General features: G+C 58.1%; 1 protein-coding gene across 1 annotated transcript in view; it reads left to right on the top strand.

Annotated features, from left to right (window-relative positions):
* LOC143384540 (NACHT, LRR and PYD domains-containing protein 7-like) overlaps nucleotides 1–20900 on the top strand; it is a 36918-nt gene extending 16018 nt beyond the window's left edge. The window contains exons 3-12 of the mRNA XM_076839675.2: nucleotides 4485–4571; nucleotides 5093–5164; nucleotides 5266–6862; nucleotides 8391–8558; nucleotides 11837–12007; nucleotides 13832–14002; nucleotides 14302–14472; nucleotides 16595–16762; nucleotides 18140–18310; nucleotides 20665–20900. Coding sequence (XP_076695790.2) covers nucleotides 4485–4571; nucleotides 5093–5164; nucleotides 5266–6862; nucleotides 8391–8558; nucleotides 11837–12007; nucleotides 13832–14002; nucleotides 14302–14472; nucleotides 16595–16762; nucleotides 18140–18310; nucleotides 20665–20803 — 2915 coding nt within the window. The 3' untranslated portion in view covers nucleotides 20804–20900. The remainder of the gene's footprint in view (nucleotides 1–4484; nucleotides 4572–5092; nucleotides 5165–5265; nucleotides 6863–8390; nucleotides 8559–11836; nucleotides 12008–13831; nucleotides 14003–14301; nucleotides 14473–16594; nucleotides 16763–18139; nucleotides 18311–20664) is intronic.
* Nucleotides 20901–22843: the final 1943 nt, after the last annotated feature.

Here is a 22843-nt window from a genome sequence, read left to right as displayed (position 1 = left end):
GCCCTTCAAGTTGTGAGTTCAGTGTCCTTGAAAAATGAGTTCCTAATTAGCTACCAATTAAATCGGCATTCTGTGGATGTTCCAGTTCCCACACAGAAGAAATTCCACCCAATTCTATTGCTTTGAAAGAAAAACGTCCAGTCAGCATCTCCTCCAGGGTAGGAGGGGAATTTCTTCTGTAAAGTTCCAGTAGTAAATTATTTCAGGCCTCACACCCTGTGGTCTATGTCAGAACTGCACAACTTAATTCTTGTACCATTTATGGGTTGCAGTCGCTGCACAATTCTGTCTTCTGTGGTGCTGGGGTTGGAATCTAGGGACTTCCCCAGGTGAGGCAAGTGCTCCACCACTGAGCTGCCCTGGCCCTGCTGTTGCACTTTGAAAACAGCCATTTTGGTGATAAATGGGTGCAACGTTGTACCAATAAGACGTTATCTGTAAAAAAAAAAAAAAAAAAAAAAAACCTGGACTGTGGCCAGTTTTCCAATCGCGCTCTCGGGCAGCTGATCTGCACAGGCTATCAGAGAATCCTAAATACTGTTCTGGTCCTACCCAGAGAGATTCTGGGGACTTGGGGAATTTGAGTGCTAAAAGCTCCTGTGTGGGGCTGACGTGTGGGTGAGACGGCATCTCAGCTCCAGGTAGGTGCGCCTTACCTACGGCTGGGGGCTGGGACACTGTCACCTCCTTGCTCCTGTTTAGCAGGAAGACCTCTTCCAGCCAACGGGAAGTCTCAATTTCCCATGTGACATTCTGTAGGGCCTGGGGCTTCCACTGAGCAGATACTTGGTACCAGCTGGTCTTTTCATCTTCCCTTAATCTTTATTTCCACTTTGTCTCCATTACGCTGTCTTGATTCTTTCTATAGAACACTTTTAAAAGTTAATCATATTTAAGCCAGAATGTTCCAAATATGATCATTTCAACATTTAAATCATATAAAAATTATTTAAAATTATTAAAATGGGGGCATTATAATTACACAATAGTGGGATACATTGTGACATTTGTAGGTGCACCTACCACAACCCTCCAGTTTGTTTCCAGTCCACTTCCAGTCCCTCCCCTGCCTTCTCCCACTCCCTGGTTCTCTCCCCACCACCCCTCCCCCTTCCTCCTCCCCATCCCCCCTTCCCCCTTCCCTCCTTCTCTTCCAGTCCCTCCCCTACCCTCTCCTCCTGCCCCCCTGGTTCTCTTCCCCCCCTTTCTCTCCCCCCGCCCCCTTTCTCTTTCCCCTCCCTGGTTCTCTTCTCCCCCCCTTTCTCTTCCCCTGCCCCCTGGTTCTCTTCCAGTCTCCCCCCCTTGTTCTCTTCTTCCCCCCCACCCCTGGATCTCCCCCCCACCCCTGGATCTCCCCCCACCCCTGGTTCTCTTCCAGGCCCGCCCCCTGGTTCTCTTCCCTCTTTCTCTCCCTCCCCCCCCCCGCCCCCACCCCCTGGTTCTCTTCCAGTCCTGCCTCCTGGTTCTCCCCCCCCGCCCCCCCCCCCGCCCCGTTCTCTTCCAGTCCTGCCTCCTGGTTCTCTCTCCCCCCCCCCCCCCCCGCTTCGCCCCCTGGTTCTCTTCTCCCCCCCATCCCGCCCCCTGGTTCTCTTCCAGTTTCTCCCCCGCTTCTGTTCTTCCCCACCCCCCACCCCACCCCCACCTGCCCCCTGGTTCTCTTCCCTGCCACCCCCCCTTCCTCTCCCCCGCCTTCTCTTCCACCCCTTCTCTTCCAGTACCGCCCCCTGGTTCTCTTCCCCGACCCCTGGTTCTCTTCCCCACCCCGCCCCCTGGTTCTCTTCCAGTCCCCCCCCCCTTGTTCTCTCCCCCTCCCCGTTCTCTTTCAGTCTCCCCCCTTCTGTTCTTCCCCCCCTGCCCCCTGGTTCTCCCCCACACACCCCTGGTTCTCTTCCAGTCCTCCCCCCTTGTTCTCTTCTCGCCCCCCCCCCCCGCCCCCTGGTCCTCTTCCAGTCCCGCCCCCTGGTCCTCTTCCAGTCCCGCCCCCTGGGTCTCTTCCTGTCCCGCCCCCTGGTCCTCTTCCTGTCCCGCCCCTGGTCCTCTTCCTGTCCCGCCCCTGGTTCTCTTCCTGTCCCAGCCCCGGTTCTCTTCCAGTCCCGCTCCCTGGTTCTCTTCCTGTCCCACCCCTGGTTCTCCCCCCCACCCCCGCCTTCTCTTCCAGTCCCGCCCCCTGGTCCTCTTCCAGTCCCGCCCCCTGGTCCTCTTCCAGTCCCGCCCCCTGGTCCTCTTCCAGTCCCGCCCCCTGGTCCTCTTCCTGTCCCGCCCCTGGTTCTCTTCCTGTCCCAGCCCCGGTTCTCTTCCAGTCCCGCTCCCTGGTTCTCTTCCTGTCCCACCCCTGGTTCTCCCCCCCCCCCCCCCCCCGCCTTCTTTTCCAGTCCTGCCCCCTGGTCCTCTTCCAGTCCCGCCCCCTGATCCTCTTCCAGTCCCGCCCCCTGATCCTCTTCCAGTCCCGCCCCCTGGTTCTCTTCCTGTCCCGCCCCTGGTTCTCTTCCTGTCCCACCCCTGGTTCTCCCCCCCCCCCTTCTCTTCCAGTCCCGCCCCCTGATCCTCTTCCAGTCCCGCCCCCTGGTCCTCTTCCAGTCCCGCCCCCTGATCCTCTTCCAGTCCCGCCCCCTGGTCCTCTTTCCTGTCCCGCCCCCTGGTTCTCTTCCTGTCCCGCCCCTGGTTCTCTTCCTGTCCCACCCCTGGTTCTCCCCCCCCCTTCTCTTCCAGTCCCGCCCCCTGGTCCTCTTCCAGTCCCGCCCCCTGGTCCTCTTCCAGTCCCGCCCCCTGGTCCTCTTCCTGTCCCGCCCCCTGGTCCTCTTCCTGTCCCGCCCCCTGGTTCTCTTCCTGTCCCAGCCCTGGTTCTCTTTCCCCCCTGCCCCCTGGTTCTCTTTCCGTCCCGCCCTCTGGTCCTCTTCCAGTCCCGCCCCCTGGTTCTCTTCCAGTACCCCCCTTCTCTTCCCCCCCCTGCCCCCTGGTTCTCCCCCCCTTCTCCACCCCCACACCCCTGGTTCTCTTCCTCCCTGTAGAACGCTCCCTAATCTCCAGACGCGCAGGTTCGTTGCCTGCTCTTCCTGACCTGGCAGCACCCGGTGGCCAGCGGGCTGCTTTGCTGCCCTTGTCCCAGTCCATCTCTCCCTGAGCTAGCTGATGCCTCCCCAGGCCCTCCCTGCAGCCAGCCTCTCTGGCAGGCGGCCGCTCCTGTGATCCTCCCAGTCCCACGTTAAGTTCAACTTTTCCCCATCAAAACCCGCCGGTGTGTGCCCCCCTGCCCTCTGTGCTCGGCCGCCTGCACCTCCCAGGCCCAGGTCACAGTGCGTCTCTGTGAAAGTGGAGGGGACCCTGAGCCCTTTTCTCCTTGCGCCCGGCGTGGTGTTGAGTGGGATGTGAATTCCCTCACGGCTCCCTCTAGAGTAGGGCGCCCCGGAACCCTGAAACGGGGTTCCTCCGGCTCTGATCTTCAGAAGTCATTAACCCCATGTTGGGGGGCTCAGTGATGGGCTCTGGTGCCACAGTGACACTGCCCCCAAATGTGTATTAGGTGTCCCTGGAGCCTGGATTAGTATAAAAGGCTGGAGGGAGCAGCTTTGGTCCTCCCGTTTCCGCCATGGTGAAGCATCAGAAGCCCTCGCCAGGTGATGGGACCTCCCAGCACCTCCCTCTTGGACTTTCTAGCCTCCAGAACTGAGAAGGTCCCATTCTTTATCAATTACTGAGCCTCGGGTATCATGGCCCAGCAACAGGAGGGGATCGGACCCCCAAAGCCGGATTCAAGATGTCTTCCTGGTGTGCGTTTCAGGGGTGCTGTGACAAAAAGCCCCACTGCCCTCACTTTCAGAGCTCCCTTGGGCCCCAGACTCTGGAAACATCTGCAGGAGAACAAAGATGACTCAAGGGAGCAACGGGCTTGGATCATGTTACGGGGGGCTGGGGCGGCGTGTAAGTGACAGCCCAGGCTCCTGTGCTCTCTGCCGCCACCGTCCACAGTTGATGGTGTCCCCTGTGTGTCATGGGGCTTGGTTCCTCGTCAAACCAAGAGGCCTCATGAGAGCGGGAACCCAACCTGGAAGCCCAAGAGTGCCGGGCCTGTGCCTCTGGCGGCTACTGAGGGTGCTGGTCTCCTCTGCTCGGGCTGCCAGCGCCGAACACCGCAGACCCGGTGCCTTCTGCAGAAGCTACTTTCTCACCATTCTGGGGGCTGGATGCGCCAGATCAAGGTCTGGCGGGCTGGCCTCTCCTCGCCTTGCAGGAGAGCTGCCTTCTCTCTGTGCCTCCCGGGCCCCTTGTTACCAGGACACACGTCCCGTCGGCCTCATTTGTCCTCCACGGCTTCTCGCCTTCAGTGTGTTGGGTTAGGGCTTCAGGGTGGACCCCTGGTGCACAGAGTTCAGTCCATGGTGCCTGCTTTAGACTTCTGATTTTTCTCCTGGTTAATTAGCATGTTTTCCGGCAGTTCGGTGGTTCCACAAGAATAGAATCACCATCTAACTCGGCAATTCTCCTAGGTGTATGTGCAAAAGGGCTGAAGATGGGTATTGAAACAAGAAAATGTGAGAGTGTACGTTGGCAGCATGAGTCACAATTCCCAGAAGGTAGGCACAACCAGAAGTCCCCTGTGGGTGAGTGGACAAATGAAATATCTGTCCATGCCATGGGCTATTCCCGGCCACAGAGAGCAGGACACCGCAGCTTAGAAGGGCAGCCAGCGCTGCTCAGGGAAGGGAGTCACAGAAGGCCATTCCCTCAGGAGCCTGTTTATACGAAACTCACCAAATAAACCCGGAGAGGAGATGGGGGTCAGTATGTACCAGGAACTGGGGAGGGGTGATGGGTGGTTCTGGGTGTGAGGGATCGGAAAGAGTTTGGGAACAGACGGTGGTGATGGTCTCGTGACACTGTGGAAGTACCAGTTGTACACGTTTCCATCTTTCATGGTGCTGGGGACTGAACCCCAAGTCCCCTGCTGAGCTGTCCCTCCAACCTGAAAGTGGTCGGTTTTGTGCATTTTGCCACAATAAAGCAGACCCCGTCCCGGAGGCCTCCTTTGCCTCCTTTGACTGTTGGTGCAGGAGAACCCATGGCACCGCAGTCCAGCTTCTTCTGTGTGTTACAGAGGATGCCCAGGGGCTCACGATGGAGCACGCCATGCTGCGAGACCTGGAGGAGTCCTTGGAGAAAGAGGCAGGTGGGTGAACTCCCTCTGATGCCACAAATTTGGTGTTTGAGGGCATACGAGGTAAATCGCCTTCCTGGCTTTTCTTGTTCCTGGCATTTTATGTCTTTCAGGAGAAGAGGAGGATGGGAAGCCCAGCGTTCTTAAGGATAAGCCTGCTTCAGCCTGGAAAAGTACATTTTGGCCTGAAGATAGTGACATTTTCCACGATGTCACCCAGAGAAACCAGAAGCTGATACCATTCTTGAGTCCCCAGACGGGCCCTGAGGCCAGGCCACACACAGTGGTGCTGCACGGTGCTGCAGGCGTTGGGAAGACCACGCAGGCCAAGAGGACTTTGCTGGACTGGTCGGAGTTCAGTCAGAGTCCTCTGCACTGCGCCTTCTACCTCAGCTGCAGGGAGCTCAACCACATGATCCCATGCACCTTCGCAGAGCTGATCTCCAAGGACTGCCCTGAGATGCAGGACATCGCCCTGGAGGTCCTGACCCAGGTGGAGAACGTCCTGTTCGTGGTGGATGGCTTCGAGGAGCTGAAGGTGCCGGCGGGGGTGCTGATCCATGACATCTGTAGTGACTGGAACCAGAAGAAGCCAGTGCCCGTCCTGCTGAGCAGCTTGCTGAAGAGGAAGATGGTGGCCAAGGCCACTCTGCTGGTCACCACGCGGCCCGAGGCCCTGCAGGAGCTCCTGCTCCTTGTGGAACAGCCGCTGCTGGTGGAGGTGGAAGGCTTCTCGGAGGCCGACAGGGAGCTGTTCTTCCTGAGACACCTTGAGGACACGGACCAGGCACTGCGAGCTCTGGACACCGTGAAGCACAGCTCAGCCCTGTTCCACCTGGGCACTGCACCCGCCGTGTGCCAGCTGCTCTGCGCAAGTCTAAAGCTCCTGATGGACGGCGGAGAGGACCCTGGCTTGGCTTGCCAGACCACCACATCACTGTTCCTGAGGTTCCTCTGTGACCAGTTCACGCCAGCGCCCGGCGGCCATCCCCAGCACCACCTGCGACGCCCTCTGAAGGCCCTGTGTCTCCTGGCTGCCCAGGGCCTGTGGACCCGGGTGTCCCTCTTCGACACAGAAGACCTGGAGCCACTTGAGGTGGAAGAGGCCGACCTCCGTCCCTTCCTGGACAAGCATGTCCTCCAGAGGGACAGGGACCACGAGGACTGCTTCTCCTTCATCCACCTCAGCATGCAGCAGTTCCTGGCGGCCGCCTTCTACATCCTACGGTTCCCGGGGGACAGCGAGTGGCAGGGCTCCAGGTTGGACATCGGGGGTGTGCGGGAGCTGTTTTCCACGGAGGCCAGAGCAAGGAATCCCCAGCTGGCCCAGGCCGGCCGCTTCCTGTGGGGCCTCCTGAACGGGGCCAGGGCGAGGGAGCTGGAGGCCACTTTCGGCTGCCAAGCGTCCTTGGAAGCCGGGCAGGAGCTGCTGAAGCGCACGTCGGAGGAGGAGGAGCCCGTGCTGTGGGCAGTGGGCCTTCTGGAGGTCTTCCACTGCCTCTACGAGTCTCAGGACCCAGAGCTGGTGAGCAAAGCCACGGCCACTCTGAAGGACGCATCCCTGCACCTGACCACCAGCCAGGACCTCCTGAGCTGCTCCTTCTGCCTCCAGCATTGCCAGGACCTGCAGAGGCTCTCGCTGCGGGTGGCCAAGGGGGTGCTCCCCGAGGAGAAGATGGCGGCGCTGGAGCCCTGCCTGCGGGGTGTGAGGTGAGAGCTGTTCCCTGTACCAGCTCCTCCACCTCCTCATGTCCCATGAGGATGAGGCTGGAGTTCCCTGTGGTCTTGGCTTACGCTCTCAAGGTCCTTCTCACTGGATTCCCTTCCTGTTTAGCTCTCCACATGGGAGGGGATGTTGCAGCTTGGTAGTGGGGCTTGGAGTTGACCTTGCTTGGTGCCTGTGTTCACGAGTGGACGGGGCCCTGGATCGTCTGGGATCTTATACCCTTTTACATATTCTCTTCATCAATACTGACATTTTTGCCATGTTTTTTTTTTCTTAACACTTTTTTAGATTAAAAAATTTTAGTCTTTTTTTTTTTTTTGAGGGGGGCGGGCAGTGGGAGGGTACAGGAATTAAACATGGGTGCACTGAGCCACATCTCCAGTCCTATTTTTTGTATTTTATTTAGAGACAGGGTCTCATTGAGTTTAGTGCCTCCCTTTTTGCTGTGGCTAGTTTTGAATTTGTGATCCGCCCGTCTTGGCCTCCCAAGCTGCTGGGATTAGAGGCATATGCCACTGTGCCTAGCTTAAAGACTCATTTTTAATTGGCAAGTAATAACTATACATACGTATGTGTGGGACACAGGATTATGTTTTGATTACATGGAGGTGACAGATATGTTAATGAACTTGATCTTGGTGTAAAACATTTACTATCTACTCTTGGAAACATGGATCCTTACAGTGCACACTCGGTACACTGGGCCCAAAGCTCATTCCCAGTTACTGAGGGATGCTACGTGCAATACGCTGGGCACCCTCAACAGGAGGAGCCACATGTCAGTATTCCCAGTCGATGCCATAAGCCTATCTGCCACCTCCCATAGATTCCTCTGCCATCGTATTATAAAACTTAAGAGATCTATCCTTTAGTAAATTCTTACACACTGGATGGAGATTTTTAACTACAGTCATTAGCCTTTTTTTAAATTTTTTTTTTTTTTTTTTTTTTTTTTTTTTAGTGGTAGATGGACACAATACCTTTATTTTATTTATTTGTATTTTGTGCTGGGGATTGAACCCAGTGCTCACACATGGTAGGCAAGTGCTCTGCCACTGAGCCACAGCCCTGGCCCCAGACTTTTCACTTTTGAGATGGGAGTCTGGCTGTGTTGCCCAGGTTGGCCACTATCTCCTGGCCTCAAGAGATTCTCCTGTCCCTGCCTCCTGTCTTAAGTCGCTGGGACCAAGGCATGTGCCAGGGCACCCAGCTGGGCCTTGTTCTATGCCTCTGAGGCTCTTAAGTCAACCCCCATCTGAGTGATGCAGTTTCAAGTTCTGGTCAAAATTATGTAAAATAACACGGCTGAAGCTTTCCCCAGGGGACAGACCCTCACATCAACACGCCTTAGACTTCCTTAGGCCACAGAAAGTGGAGTGCTCACTGGTGAGAGTCCCTATGACCAGCATCTGAGGAGCTCTGTGGTCACTGGCACAGGCTAGTCGGGCATCCTAGAGACCTGCTGCACCCCACTGCACTCTCCGTCTGCTCCTTTCCATCCCTTCTTTGCAGGTCTCGGCCGGACAGTGACACACTCTGCCTCTGGATGGACCTCTGCTCTGTGGTCTCTAACAAGAACCTACGTTCCCTAGACATCAGCAGGAGCTTCCTGAGTGAGCCAGCCGTGAGGCTTCTCTGCGACTGTATGACCCACATTTCCTGCCGTCTGCAGACAGTGACGTAAGTAGAGGCCTCCGCGGAGAGCCTGGGGCAGGGCTGAGCTTCGCATCTTGAAGACAGGAGCCCTATTGGAATACCTGACTGGACTCTGACCAGGTCCTCAGAATATGAAGAAAGGCAATGGTTCCTGACCTCAAGGTTCGGGAAAATTGGGTCAAGAGCTTGGATGTCTGCCAACGTCCCCCGTGGGGTGTAGTGTAAACCCCGCAGATACGTGACTGGTCACCATGGGGTGCAGGTGGCCACTGAACTTCTTCCTGTCTGAAATTTTTTATGCTCCAGTCTTTCTCCCTCGAGCCTTAGCAACCATCATTCTCCTCTCTTAACATGTCAAACTCGGAGGTAGGACGATGGTGGGTACATGAGGCTAAGCCAAATAAGCCAGTTTGATTAGAAAAACCCTGCTACTCTGTACCAGGTGAGATTCGCTCCAATCCCTCTGACACCTCCACAGCTGTTACAGCTAATAGGAAATTGCTAGAAACAGCCCTTAAGCCATCTAGAAGATCCTCCTGGACACAGGCCCTCGGCATGGGTCACCTCCATTCCTATGGACAGGGAATTTGGACTGGCCTAACTGAGGCCTGGCCATGGCCCAGGTGGGCCATGCTAACAGCATGGTGGGCAGGGTTGCTCCCACACTTGCCTCATGCTGCAGACCATCCTTGGTGGGGGCCCGGCTGCCCTCCATCAGGGGGTTACAACGTGGCTTCTTGCTGCTTTTCAGTCAGGGGGAGACTGACTTGGAAAGATGGTGCCACCATCTCAGGAGTCCGTGATGTCACCACCCGTGACTGCCCCACCTCCCCTGCCCTCTTCTGTTCAGCTTGAAGGAGGTCACGGGCCCCCTCACATTCGGGGACATGTCCGTCCATCTGGGTTCTTGCAAGGTGGCTGTTCCCAGGGATGTCACCCTGTCATCCTTTCTCCCCAGCAAACGCTTGTTGGAAATGAAATAGGGCTCATCATGTCCCCTTGGCAAGGGCCAGCAAGCCTGGAGAAAGGAGCAGCAGACACATCCTGGCACCAGGCCTAGGGCTGCCTTCTCCAGGCATAGGACCATCTCCCCCGTGACCCCCGTGTCCCCCGTCCTCCCGTGTCCCCCGTGACCTCCGTCCTCCCGTCTCCCCCGTGACCTCCGTCCTCCCGTGTCCCCCGTGACCCCCGTCCTCCCGTGACCTCCGTCCTCCCGTGTCCCCCGTGACCCCCGTCCTCCCGTGACCTCCGTCCTCCCGTGTCCCCCGTGACCCCCGTCCTCCCGTGACCTCCGTCCTCCCGTGTCCCCCGTGACCTCCGTCCTCCCGTGTCCCCCCTGACCCCCGTCCTCCCGTCTCCCCCGTGACCTCCGTCCTCCCGTCTCCCCCGTGACCCCCGTCCTCCCGTCTCCCCCCTGACCCCCGTCCTCCCGTCTCCCCCGTGACCCCCGTCCTCCCGTCTCCCCCGTGACCCCCGTCCTCCCGTCTCCCCCGTGACCCCCGTCCTCCCGTCTCCCCCGTGACCCCCGTCCTCCCGTCTCCCCCGTGACCCCCGTCCTCCCGTCTCCCCCCTGACCCCCGTCCTCCCGTCTCCCCCGTGACCCCCGTCCTCCCGTCTCCCCCGTGACCTCCGTCCTCCCGTCTCCCCCGTGACCTCCGTCCTCCCGTGTCCCCCGTGACCCCCGTCCTCCCGTGACCTCCGTCCTCCCGTGTCCCCCGTGACCCCCGTCCTCCCGTGACCTCCGTCCTCCCGTGTCCCCCGTGACCCCCGTCCTCCCGTGACCTCCGTCCTCCCGTGTCCCCCGTGACCTCCGTCCTCCCGTGTCCCCCCTGACCCCCGTCCTCCCGTCTCCCCCGTGACCCCCGTCCTCCCGTCTCCCCCGTGACCCCCGTCCTCCCGTCTCCCCCGTGACCTCCGTCCTCCCGTCTCCCCCCTGACCCCCGTCCTCCCGTCTCCCCCGTGACCCCCGTCCTCCCGTCTCCCCCGTGACCCCCGTCCTCCCGTCTCCCCCGTGACCCCCGTCCTCCCGTCTCCCCCCTGACCCCCGTCCTCCCGTCTCCCCCGTGACCCCCGTCCTCCCGTCTCCCCCGTGACCCCCGTCCTCCCGTCTCCCCCGTGACCCCCGTCCTCCCGTCTCCCCCGTGACCCCCGTCCTCCCGTCTCCCCCGTGACCCCCGTCCTCCCGTCTCCCCCGTGACCCCCGTCCTCCCGTCTCCCCCCTGACCCCCGTCCTCCCGTCTCCCCCCTGACCCCCGTCCTCCCGTCTCCCCCGTGACCCCCGTCCTCCCGTCTCCCCGTGACCCCCGTCCTCCCGTCTCCCCCCTGACCCCCGTCCTCCCGTCTCCCCCGTGACCCCCGTCCTCCCGTCTCCCCCGTGACCCCCGTCCTCCCGTCTCCCCCCTGACCCCCGTCCTCCCGTCTCCCCCGTGACCCCCGTCCTCCCGTCTCCCCCGTGACCCCCGTCCTCCCGTCTCCCCCCTGACCCCCGTCCTCCCGTCTCCCCCGTGACCCCCGTCCTCCCGTCTCCCCCGTGACCCCCGTCCTCCCGTCTCCCCCGTGACCCCCGTCCTCCCGTCTCCCCCGTGACCCCCGTCCTCCCGTCTCCCCCGTGACCCCCGTCCTCCCGTCTCCCCCGTGACCCCCGTCCTCCCGTCTCCCCCGTGACCCCCGTCCTCCCGTCTCCCCCGTGACCCCCGTCCTCCCGTCTCCCCCGTGACCCCCGTCCTCCCGTGACCCCCGTCCTCCCGTCTCCCCCGTGACCCCCGTCCTCCCGTCTCCCCCGTGACCTCCGTCCTCCCGTCTCCCCCGTGACCTCCGTCCTCCCGTCTCCCCCGTGACCCCCGTCCTCCCGTCTCCCCCGTGACCCCCGTCCTCCCGTCTCCCCCGTGACCCCCGTCCTCCCGTCTCCCCCGTGACCCCCGTCCTCCCGTCTCCCCCCTGACCCCCGTCCTCCCGTCTCCCCCGTGACCCCCGTCCTCCCGTCTCCCCCGTGACCCCCGTCCTCCCGTCTCCCCCGTGACCCCCGTCCTCCCGTCTCCCCCGTGACCCCCGTCCTCCCGTCTCCCCCGTGACCCCCGTCCTCCCGTCTCCCCCGTGACCCCCGTCCTCCCGTCTCCCCCGTGACCCCCGTCCTCCCGTCTCCCCCGTGACCCCCGTCCTCCCGTCTCCCCCGTGACCCCCGTCCTCCCGTCTCCCCCGTGACCCCCGTCCTCCCGTCTCCCCCGTGACCTCCGTCCTCCCGTCTCCCCCGTGACCTCCGTCCTCCCGTCTCCCCCGTGACCTCCGTCCTCCCGTCTCCCCAGGGCTAGGAGCGTCTTCCCTGAGACTGCTTACCAGGACTTGTGTCTGGCACTCGTTGGCAAGAGGACCCTGACTCACCTGACCTTGGGAGGCAGCCTCCCGGAGGCACAGATGCTGCTGCTGCTGCTGGGAGAGACCCTCAAACATAATCGGTGCCGCCTGCAGTGCCTGAGGTGGGCCCTGCGGTCACTGCTGCCCCCTCCCCTGAGGTCCTCAATGTGGGCCACAGGGTGGTGCGTGCTGGACCAGGAGAAGGGAGTGGCTCTGACTGAGTACCAAGTGGGACACGGAGCTGCTTCTCAAACAGAGTTGGGCGCGTGGCTCTGGATGTGATCCCCAGGGGCAGAGCAATGCCCAGGAGGCTGTGCCCCCGACTGTGGGCCACGGGGGGCGTGACATTGCAGGCTGCCTGTGGTGATCCAGGGCAGCCATGGGCCTTCATGGACCCCACAGTGACTATGCCCAGTCACGTGTTCTGGCTCTGGGTGGCTCCCTGGCTGGAGAAGCTGCTGTCCCCCGGCTCTCAGAATAGGTGCTCCCCGAGTTGTCTCCACAAGTGGTCACCAGGGGCCTCCTTTCCCTTTGATTGAGGACGCTGGCTGGTGGCACAGGTTTCAGACTTAGAAATGCCATGTCCTGACCTAAGTGTGCGTGAGCTCTCGTCATCCACGAGGGGGACTTTAAGAACTGGGAGTGCCTTGCTTTCCTTGGGCCAGAGGGTAGCTCCTGGTATTGATTGCCAAGCAGGCTGTTTTCTGTTTGTTCCCCTGTAGCTTTAAGATATTGATGGGTGACCTCCTTAGTGACACTGAGTGAGGGCCGGCTGCCTGTCTCCTGTGACCTTGGACTTGAGGCCCTTACAGTCCCACTTGCCCTGGGCTCTGGAGTGGATCCACAGTCTGGGTGGTAGGGTCGGCTCCAGGGGAAGGCGCTGACCAGCGCTGCAGTCTTACGTGGCAGACACTGTGCTAAACGTACCCTTCCTGTGGCCTTGACTTGGCTGGCACGAAGGTGTAGACCACCCAAAGTGGGAGGAGAAGGACACCCCAAAGGCTAAGCCTGGGGCAGAGCTGTGGGGTGGGCAGTCCAGTCTGATCTGCCTGGAGTAGCCGGTGGAGCTGGGGCCGCTCTGCAGGGTGGGTTTGAACTGCAGCGTGGGGGAAGGGAAGAGCTGGGCCTGGAGCCCGGTGCAGCCTCCTGGCACCTGCATCCGGGCCACCCACACCCATTGTCCAGAGCCCCAAGCTCTCCATCCTTGCCACACTGAAGCCCGACACACCTTGGACCTGGCTGCCTGGGTACCAGGTGGCACCTTGTCACGTCCACCTTCTCATGTCCTAATAGCTTTTGAAACAAGATGTCTTCTGTGCGGACAGGCGACTAAATCAGGGTCACTCCAAGTGACTTTGGGCTGATTAAAGACACAGAAAGTACCTTTTCTTGGGTTCAGTGATGGCTCCTCAGCCACAGTTCCCACAAGGTGTGGGGCAAGACTGGCAAGAAAGAGGGCGCACACTGGGTTTTACTGGGGAGAAGTCATTCAAATGAGGCAAGGGAGAGGGTTGCAACAGACAAGTGGGTGTACGCCAACCCCAGAGGGCGACGCCCACCCCGGGAGCTGCGCCTCTTGTCCCAGCGGAGGTGAGGTCCAGTTGCATGGCAGCGGGTGCAGTACCAGTTCAGTACCTCTTTACTCGGGACGTCAAGGTGTGCACCCAGCCCCGGGCCAGAGCGGCTCCCAACAGTCTGGAGTATTGAGCGTCAGCTTTAAGCCTGCTGTGTTGGTGAATATCATAGAGTTGTATTAGCAGTTTTACTTTCTCTCTTGGAGACCAGGCAGGATGTTGATCAAATGGCCGTGGGATACTTGAACAGGCAGGGCAGGCAGGGCTGATGGTGGAGGAGCCAGATTACTCGGGGCACACCAGGCAGTGGAGCACGGTGAGCTGACCTGGTCTCTGTCCTCCAGGAAATGACGGGCTGCATCTCCCCCACAGGCTGGGGCTCTGTTCTGCCCCCACCCAGGATTGGTCATACCTCTTCCTGACCCTCCAAGTCCCATACTCCCTGACGTGCCTGGACCTCTCTGACAGCGAGCTCCTGGACGAGGGGGCCAAGCTGCTGTGCGCGGGGCTGAGACACCCCACGTGCCCCGTGCAGAGGCTGTCGTAAGTCTCCCCGCCTCCTGGGTGTCCTGTGGGGTCTGGGGACGCAGGGGAAGAACGGTGGCCCTGGACATGCAGGCAGCCCTGTGGAACCACCCAGTGACCCCACGCCTGCTCCCGTCTCTGGTCCAGGTGAACAGTTCCAGCATCTCACTGCTGTCCTTTCCGTCCCCACGGGGTCACCAGCAGGGTGGGAAGAGGACGAGGAACTGAGACGGGCTTTAGGATCCCCTGTTTGGAGGCGGCTGGGAGGACTGGGTGTGGGGTGCTCCGCTCACTGGCCTTTCCTGTGACTCCTGCAGGTTGGAGAACTGTCAACTCACGGAAGCCTGTTGCAAGGAAGTGTCTGTCACTCTGGTCGTCAGCCAGAGGCTGACACACCTGTGCCTGGCCAAGAACGACCTCAGGGACGACGGGGTGAAGACCCTGTGTGAGGGCTTGCGCTACCCCTACTGCCAGCTGCAGGCGCTGGTGTAAGTCCTGGGGCTGCCGCGTGCAGGTCGGTGTGGGCTGCCCGGAGCACTGACAACCCATTCAGATGGGACTGAGAGCCTGGTGGGAATTGGGGAAAGGGCAGGTGGTCACAGGAAGGGTGCTAGCATTTGCCTGTTTTTCCAACGACTCTTCCGCATCGACTTCGATAGGCAGGTGGTTCTGCGTCATGCCTGGTGTGTGTTGTCCACGTTCATACCCTGCCCTCGCCCTGCAGTGCTGATGAGATGGAGTTTACGGTGGCACCAGGGAAATGTTTTGTGTAGAGGGCCAGAGGGGTGACTGTTCCTGGTTTGGTGGGCTGTGAGGTCTCTGTTGTGAGCCTGTGAGGACTAGGCAGACTGTTCCAGTGATGCTGGGCAGGAGGACTGGGTCTCACCCGTGGACTGTGGCTCTCTGGCCCTTGCCATGTGGAGGCAGGCCCAGCACAAGCCACATGTCCATAAGCACAGCTGTGACAGCACTCCTGAGATTGCACGGGGCTGGAGACCTCTTTCTGTTCAGAAATTCTGTCCTCTTCTGGTTTCTCTGGGGCTCCTGCTGCCCCATAGACCTACTGCCTACAGGCTTGCACTGTGGCTTCGAGGGACTCCTAGAAACTCCCAGTGGCCTACCCCAGGATCATCGTAGGCCCAGGCATGTCCCAAACACTGAGATTCAAGTGTTCAGACTCCAGGGGCAGATGCGAGGGGGAAGGTCGTGTCTGTACCCAAAGATATTCCTCAGCAGAGTGTGGGCTTGATGTCACGCAGGTCACCGCCAGGCAGACGGCCCTGTCTTGGAGCTGACTTGGGCATCTAAACAGTGCAACTTGCATTGGGGTCTATGCTAAACTTTTCAAGTAGTATTTTTCAAAATCCTCAATCTTTTTTTTTTTTTTTTTTTAAAGAGAGAGAAAGAGAGAATTTTTTTTTAATATTTATTTTTTTAGTTTTCGGCGGACACAACATCTTTGTTTGTATGTGGTGTTGCGGATCGAACCTGGGCCGCAAGCACGCCAGGCGAGCGTACTACCGCTTGAGCCACATCCCCAGCCCCAAATCCTCACAATCTTATGAGAGTGATACCTTGATCTTTCTAACTGTAGAAATCTAAAGCTTGTCCACGAAGCTGGCCCATGGCTACATCTGTGAAGTGGGCATGAAGCCCACTCTATAGGCAGAGTTGTCAGTCATTACTCTAAACGTGTAAAGTCATCGTCTGACCACACTTGTATTTCTGTAGCCTGTTGTAACTTCATTTGGTCCTTGGTTTAGTATCTGCTCCCCAAACACTCTAGGTTCATACACAGCTTTGGGACTCTGCACAGTGCGAACTGGTAGCTCTTTCCAGTGACTCTGTGCCTGGTCCTCTAGTGCTCCTTGAGTTCTGTGGCCTCCTGCGATGCTGGGCTTGGGCACAGGGTGGGAGGGCTGAGATACACCAGTTGGCCCTAAGGTAGGATTGTCTGTCTGGCAGCATCCCAATTGACATGAGGTGTCACATGCTGCCGATGACTCTGTCTGCCACTCCAATCTGAACACTGCAATCCCCAGTGCTTGGGTACAGGCTGTGAGGTCCAATTGCCTGGATGTGTCTGATGTCACCGTCCTGCTCTCGTGAGGCATCCCTGACAGGAGCACTGAGGAAGTCCAGTCTTACCAGAGGGTCTGCAATATTCAAATATGAAGTATGTTCCCTGAGTCGTGAGGAACGTCCAGCTTTCTAGGTGCCCCCCAATTCTGGGCCAACAAGGTCTGAGATTTGGAATAAAACAAAAGGACAGCAGATGGACCTCAGTGATCTAGTGATGCAGGAAGTGAACGAGGCCTCGGTTCCTTACGGGTCTGGAGGAACCCGGGTCCAAGCTCCTGACCTGCAAGACAGGCTGTGCCTGAGGAAAACCTGTCTCTTAGGAGGTGTGTGTTTCCCTGTAGGAAAGGTGCTAGACTAAGGCCAGTCCTGTCCCCTGCCACTTGGGCTGGGCAGAAGTGTCCCGTGTCTGCAGTGCTGTGTGTGCACATCCACCTGGAAGCAGCGGCCTCCCATGAGGCTGAGGTGCTGGGGGCTGGGCAGGATGGGGCCTTGGAGGGTATCGTGTCTCTTCATCTGATTGCTCTGCAGGCTGCGGGACTGCAATCTGGGGAAACATGGATGCAGACAGCTCTCAACGCTGCTCCGGGAGAAATGCAGCCTCACACACTTGGACCTGGGCCTGAATCCCATAGCTGCTGGGCTGTGGTTTCTCTGTGACGCCTTGAGGAATCCAAATTTCCACCTAAAGTACCTAGGGTAGGTGTTTGTGCTCTTCTAAAGTGTTTGGAAAGCTTTAGTTTCTATATTCCAAAATACCTTGGATTGTGGTAATGTGTATCACCTGAGTTTTTAGGATTGGACCCCTCCAGGGGGGATATAGGTGAGTGGGTGCTCGCATTTGTCAGAGGCGGGTTTCAGAAATGTGCTGCTTCTGCTGGGATCCAGGATCAGGAACCAAAGCCGTCCCAGTTCAATGCCCAGGGGCTGAAGATGGGCTCCTACCCCTTAGGAAACCCATCAGCCCCATAAATAGGTTGGTGAGCTCTGCCTCCCGTCTCAGCCCAGCCCTCACATTGATGCAGCCCTCTTTACAACTGGACAGAGGATCTGCAAGCCGGAAAGTTGGTCTGGGCTGTGTAAGGACTTGCTCGCTGTGATGCAGAGACCAGAACAGACACACAATACTGGTGCTTCCGTTTTGGGGTCCTGGCTATTCTGGGGAAATCTTGGCATTCTGGTGGTCAGGATCCAGTGGAGCCACGTGCAGACTCGCTTGACGTGCCTTTTCCCTCAAGGAACCTTGACCCACCTTCCACAGACAAAGGCAGCATGGTCTCCAAGGGGCTCTGTGGAAAGCGGGGAATGTGAGGTGACAATAATGTCAAACATTCTAATGACCGATTCGGCTCTCAGCAATAAGCTCTATAAAAGCAACCCGACCATCCCCCGGCTCCGAGCACTGCTCATTTCTCAGCTGGTCCAGCTGCCTGGGATCCGACCACCTGTCCTTCTCCGGCAAACCCTCCTCTGAACCTTCAGCTCTCCCAGGGATTGTGTTTCTATCTCGGACGTGATCTGCAGGTTTCTGTTCTTAATTTCCCAGCAACTCTTAACCGATCACCCCGAGGGACCTTTCCAGTTGCAAGTTATACCAGAGCATCTTTATTTCCAAAGCCTCAAATGTCATTACAAGTGAAACAAAGACTTTTATAATAAACATGTTTCAGGATCTTATGGATCCTCCGTTAGGAGCTGACTCTAGGTGTGCTGTGGAGGGGGCATGGAACCCTGGGCCTGGCACAGCTAGACGGGCTCTGCCACTGAGCTGCACCCCAGCTGCAGAGGTCAGATCGCCTGCAGTCCTCCTCCCCTGCCCACGGTCCTCCCTCAGGTGCCATATACTAGAGGGTCTTCCTGCCTTGAAGGTCCATTCTCATGGAGGACTTCCTGCCCACTATAAGTAAAACCCTCTCTGGCCCACTCACCTGTTTGGTTCCAAGACCGTCCACGACACCCCCCACCACCACGGAGCTGATCACCTGCCCCATTTGCTCCCAGCTGGATCCCGGGACCGCGTGTGCACCGGGCGGCACACTGGGTTCTAGTGAGTGAGCAGCTCTCTGCCCTCCACAGGCTCTGGGGGTGCTCCCTCACCCCTTTGCACTGTCAGAAGCTGGCATCTGCCCTCGTGAGCAACCAGACGCTGGAGACTCTGGACCTGGGCCAGAACGCCTTGGGACTGAGCGGAGTGACCGTGCTCCTGGAGGCCCTGAGGGACAGCAGCGGGCCCCTGAGGACGCTCAGGTATGGTCTTCCTGCTCCACGTGGGCTTCCCTCGAAGAGATCAGTGCTGCCCAGGAAGCCCCTCGCCTAGCAGCCCCTCGCCTAGGGGATTCCGTCCACTGCCCGCTTCTCCTAAGCGCTAATCTTGGAATCGAGTGTTGTCCAGCACACTCGGTACTGGGCACGTGGATGCCCAGACCCCCTGGGGCACAGGCTGGAGCTTGCCTGTGGGTGCACAGGACTGGCCTGGGCGCACCGCACACCCCAGCCAGGACGCGTGGTTCCTGCTTTTGCTGTCTCCGGGGTCCCAGAGTTGCCTGGGTCCCCGCTGAGCGGAAGCTGGTTCTCCAGGGGTTTCCCTGACGTGGGAACATCTGCAGCCCTCCAGTACCTTGATCTGTCTTTGGCTTCCTCAGGCCTTTCCCCAAAGCCCTCGCAGACGACTCTCCCTTCCAGCAGAGCAGACCCACATTTCCTGCTCTCGGACCACAGGTGTGCACAGTGTCACCAGAGGCCCCGGGGAGAGGAGAGCGGGCCGTCCCCACCTGCCAGGTGGAGCAAGGCAGAGGAGGAGGGCGCTTTATTTAAGATACAGGCAGGACGGGATCTGGCCGGGAGCCGGCCAACCCTGCTCTGGTCCTCTGTGCACCGTCCCCACCTCCACTGCCATCTCTTTTCGGGGAGGATTGGGGTAGGGACCAGTAAGCGGTATTCCTATTTCTCACCCCTTGTAAAAGTTGTGGAACCTGTGACATCCCCGGTGGCCAGCCCACTGTCATTCACTCCTGCTTCCACAGGAATGTCCAAGCTGGCCTCATTCAGGGGCTGTTAGTTGTAGACATGGCGACCACTCAACCTGGTTTGCAGTGCAGGGGTGTGTCGGGGGCTGGAGCAGCAGAGCCATAATGCCACCAAGAAGTATGGTGGGACCTCGTCCTGTGGCCTCCCACCTCATGTTGTGGTCTGGACCTATTTCTGTCCCCTGTTATCCCTCAGCGACACCCTCCGCCATCCCATCTCACATGAGTGGGGCTGGACATGGTGGCCACGTGGGCCCAAGTTGATGTTTCACCCTGGGGTTTGCTTTGGGATTGTTCTACTGAATGGTGCTTTTTTACACTAGAAGGATTCAACCCAGTGCCCCATGTGTGCCAGGCAAGCACTGAATGGTGCAGGGTTGGGGAACTTATCCCCTGAGCCACATCCTTAGCCCTTTTTATTTGGCACCTAAGTTGTTAGGGCTTGCTGAGACTGGTTTGAACTTGTGATCATCCTGCTTCGGCCTCAGCTGCTGGGATGATAAGTGTGCCCAGCTCTACCTAATATTTGACTAACCAATATCTTCTTTGCTTTAGAAAATAATTTATTCATTCACTCAAATATTGAATATTTTAATACATATATATGAGGTACAGTGTAATTGGATGTATGTAGTGTGTACTGATCAAATCAGGTTCTTTAATGATTCCATTTTCCCTGAACGTTTAAAAATTTTTAATTCACATATAATAATGCTATTATTTTGGGGGTACAGTGATATATTTTGAGGTACTAGGCATTGAACCTACAAGTGCTCTACCACTGAGCTGCACCCCAGCCCTTTGTCTTTTATTTTGAAGGGGGGTCTTTCCAAGTTTCCCCGATTGGCTGTGTGAGGAGCTGGGATTGAGGGTGCGCCTGCACTGGCTGGCATGACGCTGCACTACACGTATACAGTGAGTGCTGACCCAGTGGGCACGGTTCCCGTTCCCGTCTCCTTATTACCTTGTGGAGCCTTTGGGCTCCTCTTCTAGTGACTCAAGATGCACACTAGGCGCTGTGAACCGCGGTGCCCTCCCTGTGCCGTGGAACGCCAGGGCTGTGCCTTCTGTTTGGTGCTGTCCAGTCTCCTCTGTCCTCCTGCACCTCCCCGCCCTCTGGGAATCTATTCTGCATCCAGATGGACTTCCAGCTTCTGCGCTGGGGAGACGCGTGGACTTGTCTGTCTTAGCCATCCTTCTTGGGAGGTCATCTGGCTGGGGTGAGCGCCTGTCTCTCCAGCGGGCAGCACCTGGGCGGCTCCCACCTGGCTGGACAGGAAGGTCAGTGGGAGGGGCTGCCTGAGGACAGGTGAGCCAGTAGAGGGGACAGGAGCGAGGCTCTGTGTGGTGATTACAGAAAGGACTGCGGCTGGGGGAGCCCGTTGCTGGGTTCTTGGTCTTTGCAGGACGTGTGTCTGCACTTTGACGTTTCTCAGGATCGCGATTTTGTGGATCCAAAAATGTCTCCCGCCGCAAGTGTCCTGAAACCTTCCTGGGCACTTGGGCCATTTGTGGTGAATTTTGGGACAACAGAACTAGCTTTTCTGTAAACGCTGATGTCCTCTGGTCCCCCAGGTTGAAGATGGACGCGTGGAACGCGAAGGTCCAGGAGGTGCTGAGGGAGGTGAAGGAGAGCAACCCTGGCCTGACCCTGGACAGTGCCGTGGGGACGAAGGCTCCCTCCTGCTGCCAGTTCTTTTTCTCGACACCCTGAGTCTTTCTCCCTCCTGGCTGTGTGTCCCAGGGGGGTCTGGTCTCGCTCTCATGGTGGAGGTCAAGGGGCCAGGTGGTGGTGGTCCCTGGGCTGGGGGTCAAACGTAGGCTTGAGCGTCGATTTCTTTCTTCACAGGGAGTTCTGGTCACGGGCACCTCGGGGGGGTAATAAAGGGAAGGTCCTGAGCTTGGAGCTGCCTTTGTCCATGTGCTGGGGGGGTCACAGGGGCGGGGCTGGCGTATCAGCTGGGAAAAGGGCGGCCTGGGAGTGTGCTCAGGACTGTCCATCCTCTGTCCTTGGCCTGATTCAGTCGCTGCCTGGTGACTACAGGATTGGTGTATGTATGTATTGTTTTGGTTGTAGATGGGCACAATCTTTATTTTTGTGTGGTGCTGAGGATTGAACCCAGTGCCCCACGTGTGCCAGGCAAGCGCTCCACCGCTGAGCGGCAGCCACAGGGTCAGTATTGTTGTTATATCCTAACTTGGGATTTGGCAGATTTTTTCCCCAAAGGGCCAGATAGTCACTTTTAGGCACCGAAGGCCACGTAGACCCCGCCACGCTGCTCAGCCCTGCGCTCAGAGCTGGGAAGGGTCACCATGGGTCAACAGATGGGTGGGACTCTGTGCCAGTGGAACTTTATTTACAAAGCCAGGGTGGGCCAGTTTAGCCTAGAGCCACAGCTCTCCAAAGCTGCTCTTGGCATCCTGTTACTTGGGAAGCACAACTCCGGCCACATCATGTCTCACTGGAAACCTCCTTGTCTGTTCTCTCCGCCCCTCAGCAATTTGAAGGGAGAATGGCCGGTCCTGTACTAGTGTGACTATTTCTGGTAATTCATAGAAAACACATAAATCTACTTCAGAATTTAGAGTCCAAGTCCCTGTTCACGCAGTAATTCCCAGGCCTGACTGGACGGTCTGTCCATTTCCCCTCTCAACTTCCACCAAATGTGAGGTGCAGGTGACACCCCACCCTGGGGTTTCCACAGTCCCTCTCAGAGGTAGGGGCCTCTGGCCAGTGATTGGGTGGAAAGACTAAATGTCAATTCTTGCATCTCAAGTATGGAGGTAGAATGAGTCAGCCCTCAGAACAGGAGGGACCCCGTTTCCTTCACTCCTAGCATCACGGTCCCTGGTGGGCCTGAGCGAGGGTCGTCTTCAGTGCTCCATGGAGCTGTGGTCACGCTCGGGTGGTGTTAGCCGGGGCTTGGGGGTGACTGTTAGTGGGGTGTGGCCAGACAAGGATACCCAGCCACTCAGGTGGTGCAGGCTGCTGCTCTGGCAGGTGCCAGTTCTGTGAATGGCAGCGACACCCCTGATGACTGGTTCCTTGGCATTGCTTCCTCCATTTCATCCCACAGACGTCCCCCAGAACTCTGGGGTATTTTCCAGTGCAGGGGGCATTATTTTGGCTGATGGTGGAGACACAGCAGCCAAATGCTTCTCTCTGCATGCCGAAGACCACCTGCAGCGTGTTTGTCAGCCCTGGAGTAAACACCTGCACTTGGTGGCCTGTTAGTTTGCCACAGACTGGATGGCTTGAGCCACCTATATTCCCACAGGGTCCTGGAGGTTGGAAGTCCAAGGGGACAGTCTCCTTGTGTCCTTGTGTGCTCTTTCCTCTGCATGCATGTGCTAGGGTCCTTTAGCGTGTGCAGGCTAGACTTCTCCATCTTCCCAAGTCAGATGGAACTGGGGCCCACTCTAATGCCTTCATCCCACCCCTTCACCACCTCAAAGTCTGCATCTCCAAGTAAGTCCCATTCTTAGGTGTTAGGGGTTAGGACTTCGACACATGGACATTTGGGGGATACAATCACCCCCAAATGGAGAACTTTGGGGAACATTTTTTAAGCCTTTTTTTTTTTTTTTTGAGAAACACTTGCTCACAAGCAAAAATAGAGCATTTCTACCAAATGTGTGTTTACTTTTTTTAATGGAGACGATACAAAAAGCCTATTCCGTAGTCGGTCGCAGGAGGAGGAAAGAACCACCACTGTTGCATTCCTCCACGCTCCTCATCTGGGACCCCTCCGTC

This window comes from Callospermophilus lateralis, chromosome 18 (genome assembly GCF_048772815.1).
Source record: "Callospermophilus lateralis isolate mCalLat2 chromosome 18, mCalLat2.hap1, whole genome shotgun sequence".
NCBI classification, from domain to species: Eukaryota; Metazoa; Chordata; class Mammalia; order Rodentia; family Sciuridae; genus Callospermophilus; species Callospermophilus lateralis.
This window is presented reverse-complemented; position numbering and strand designations above follow the sequence as displayed.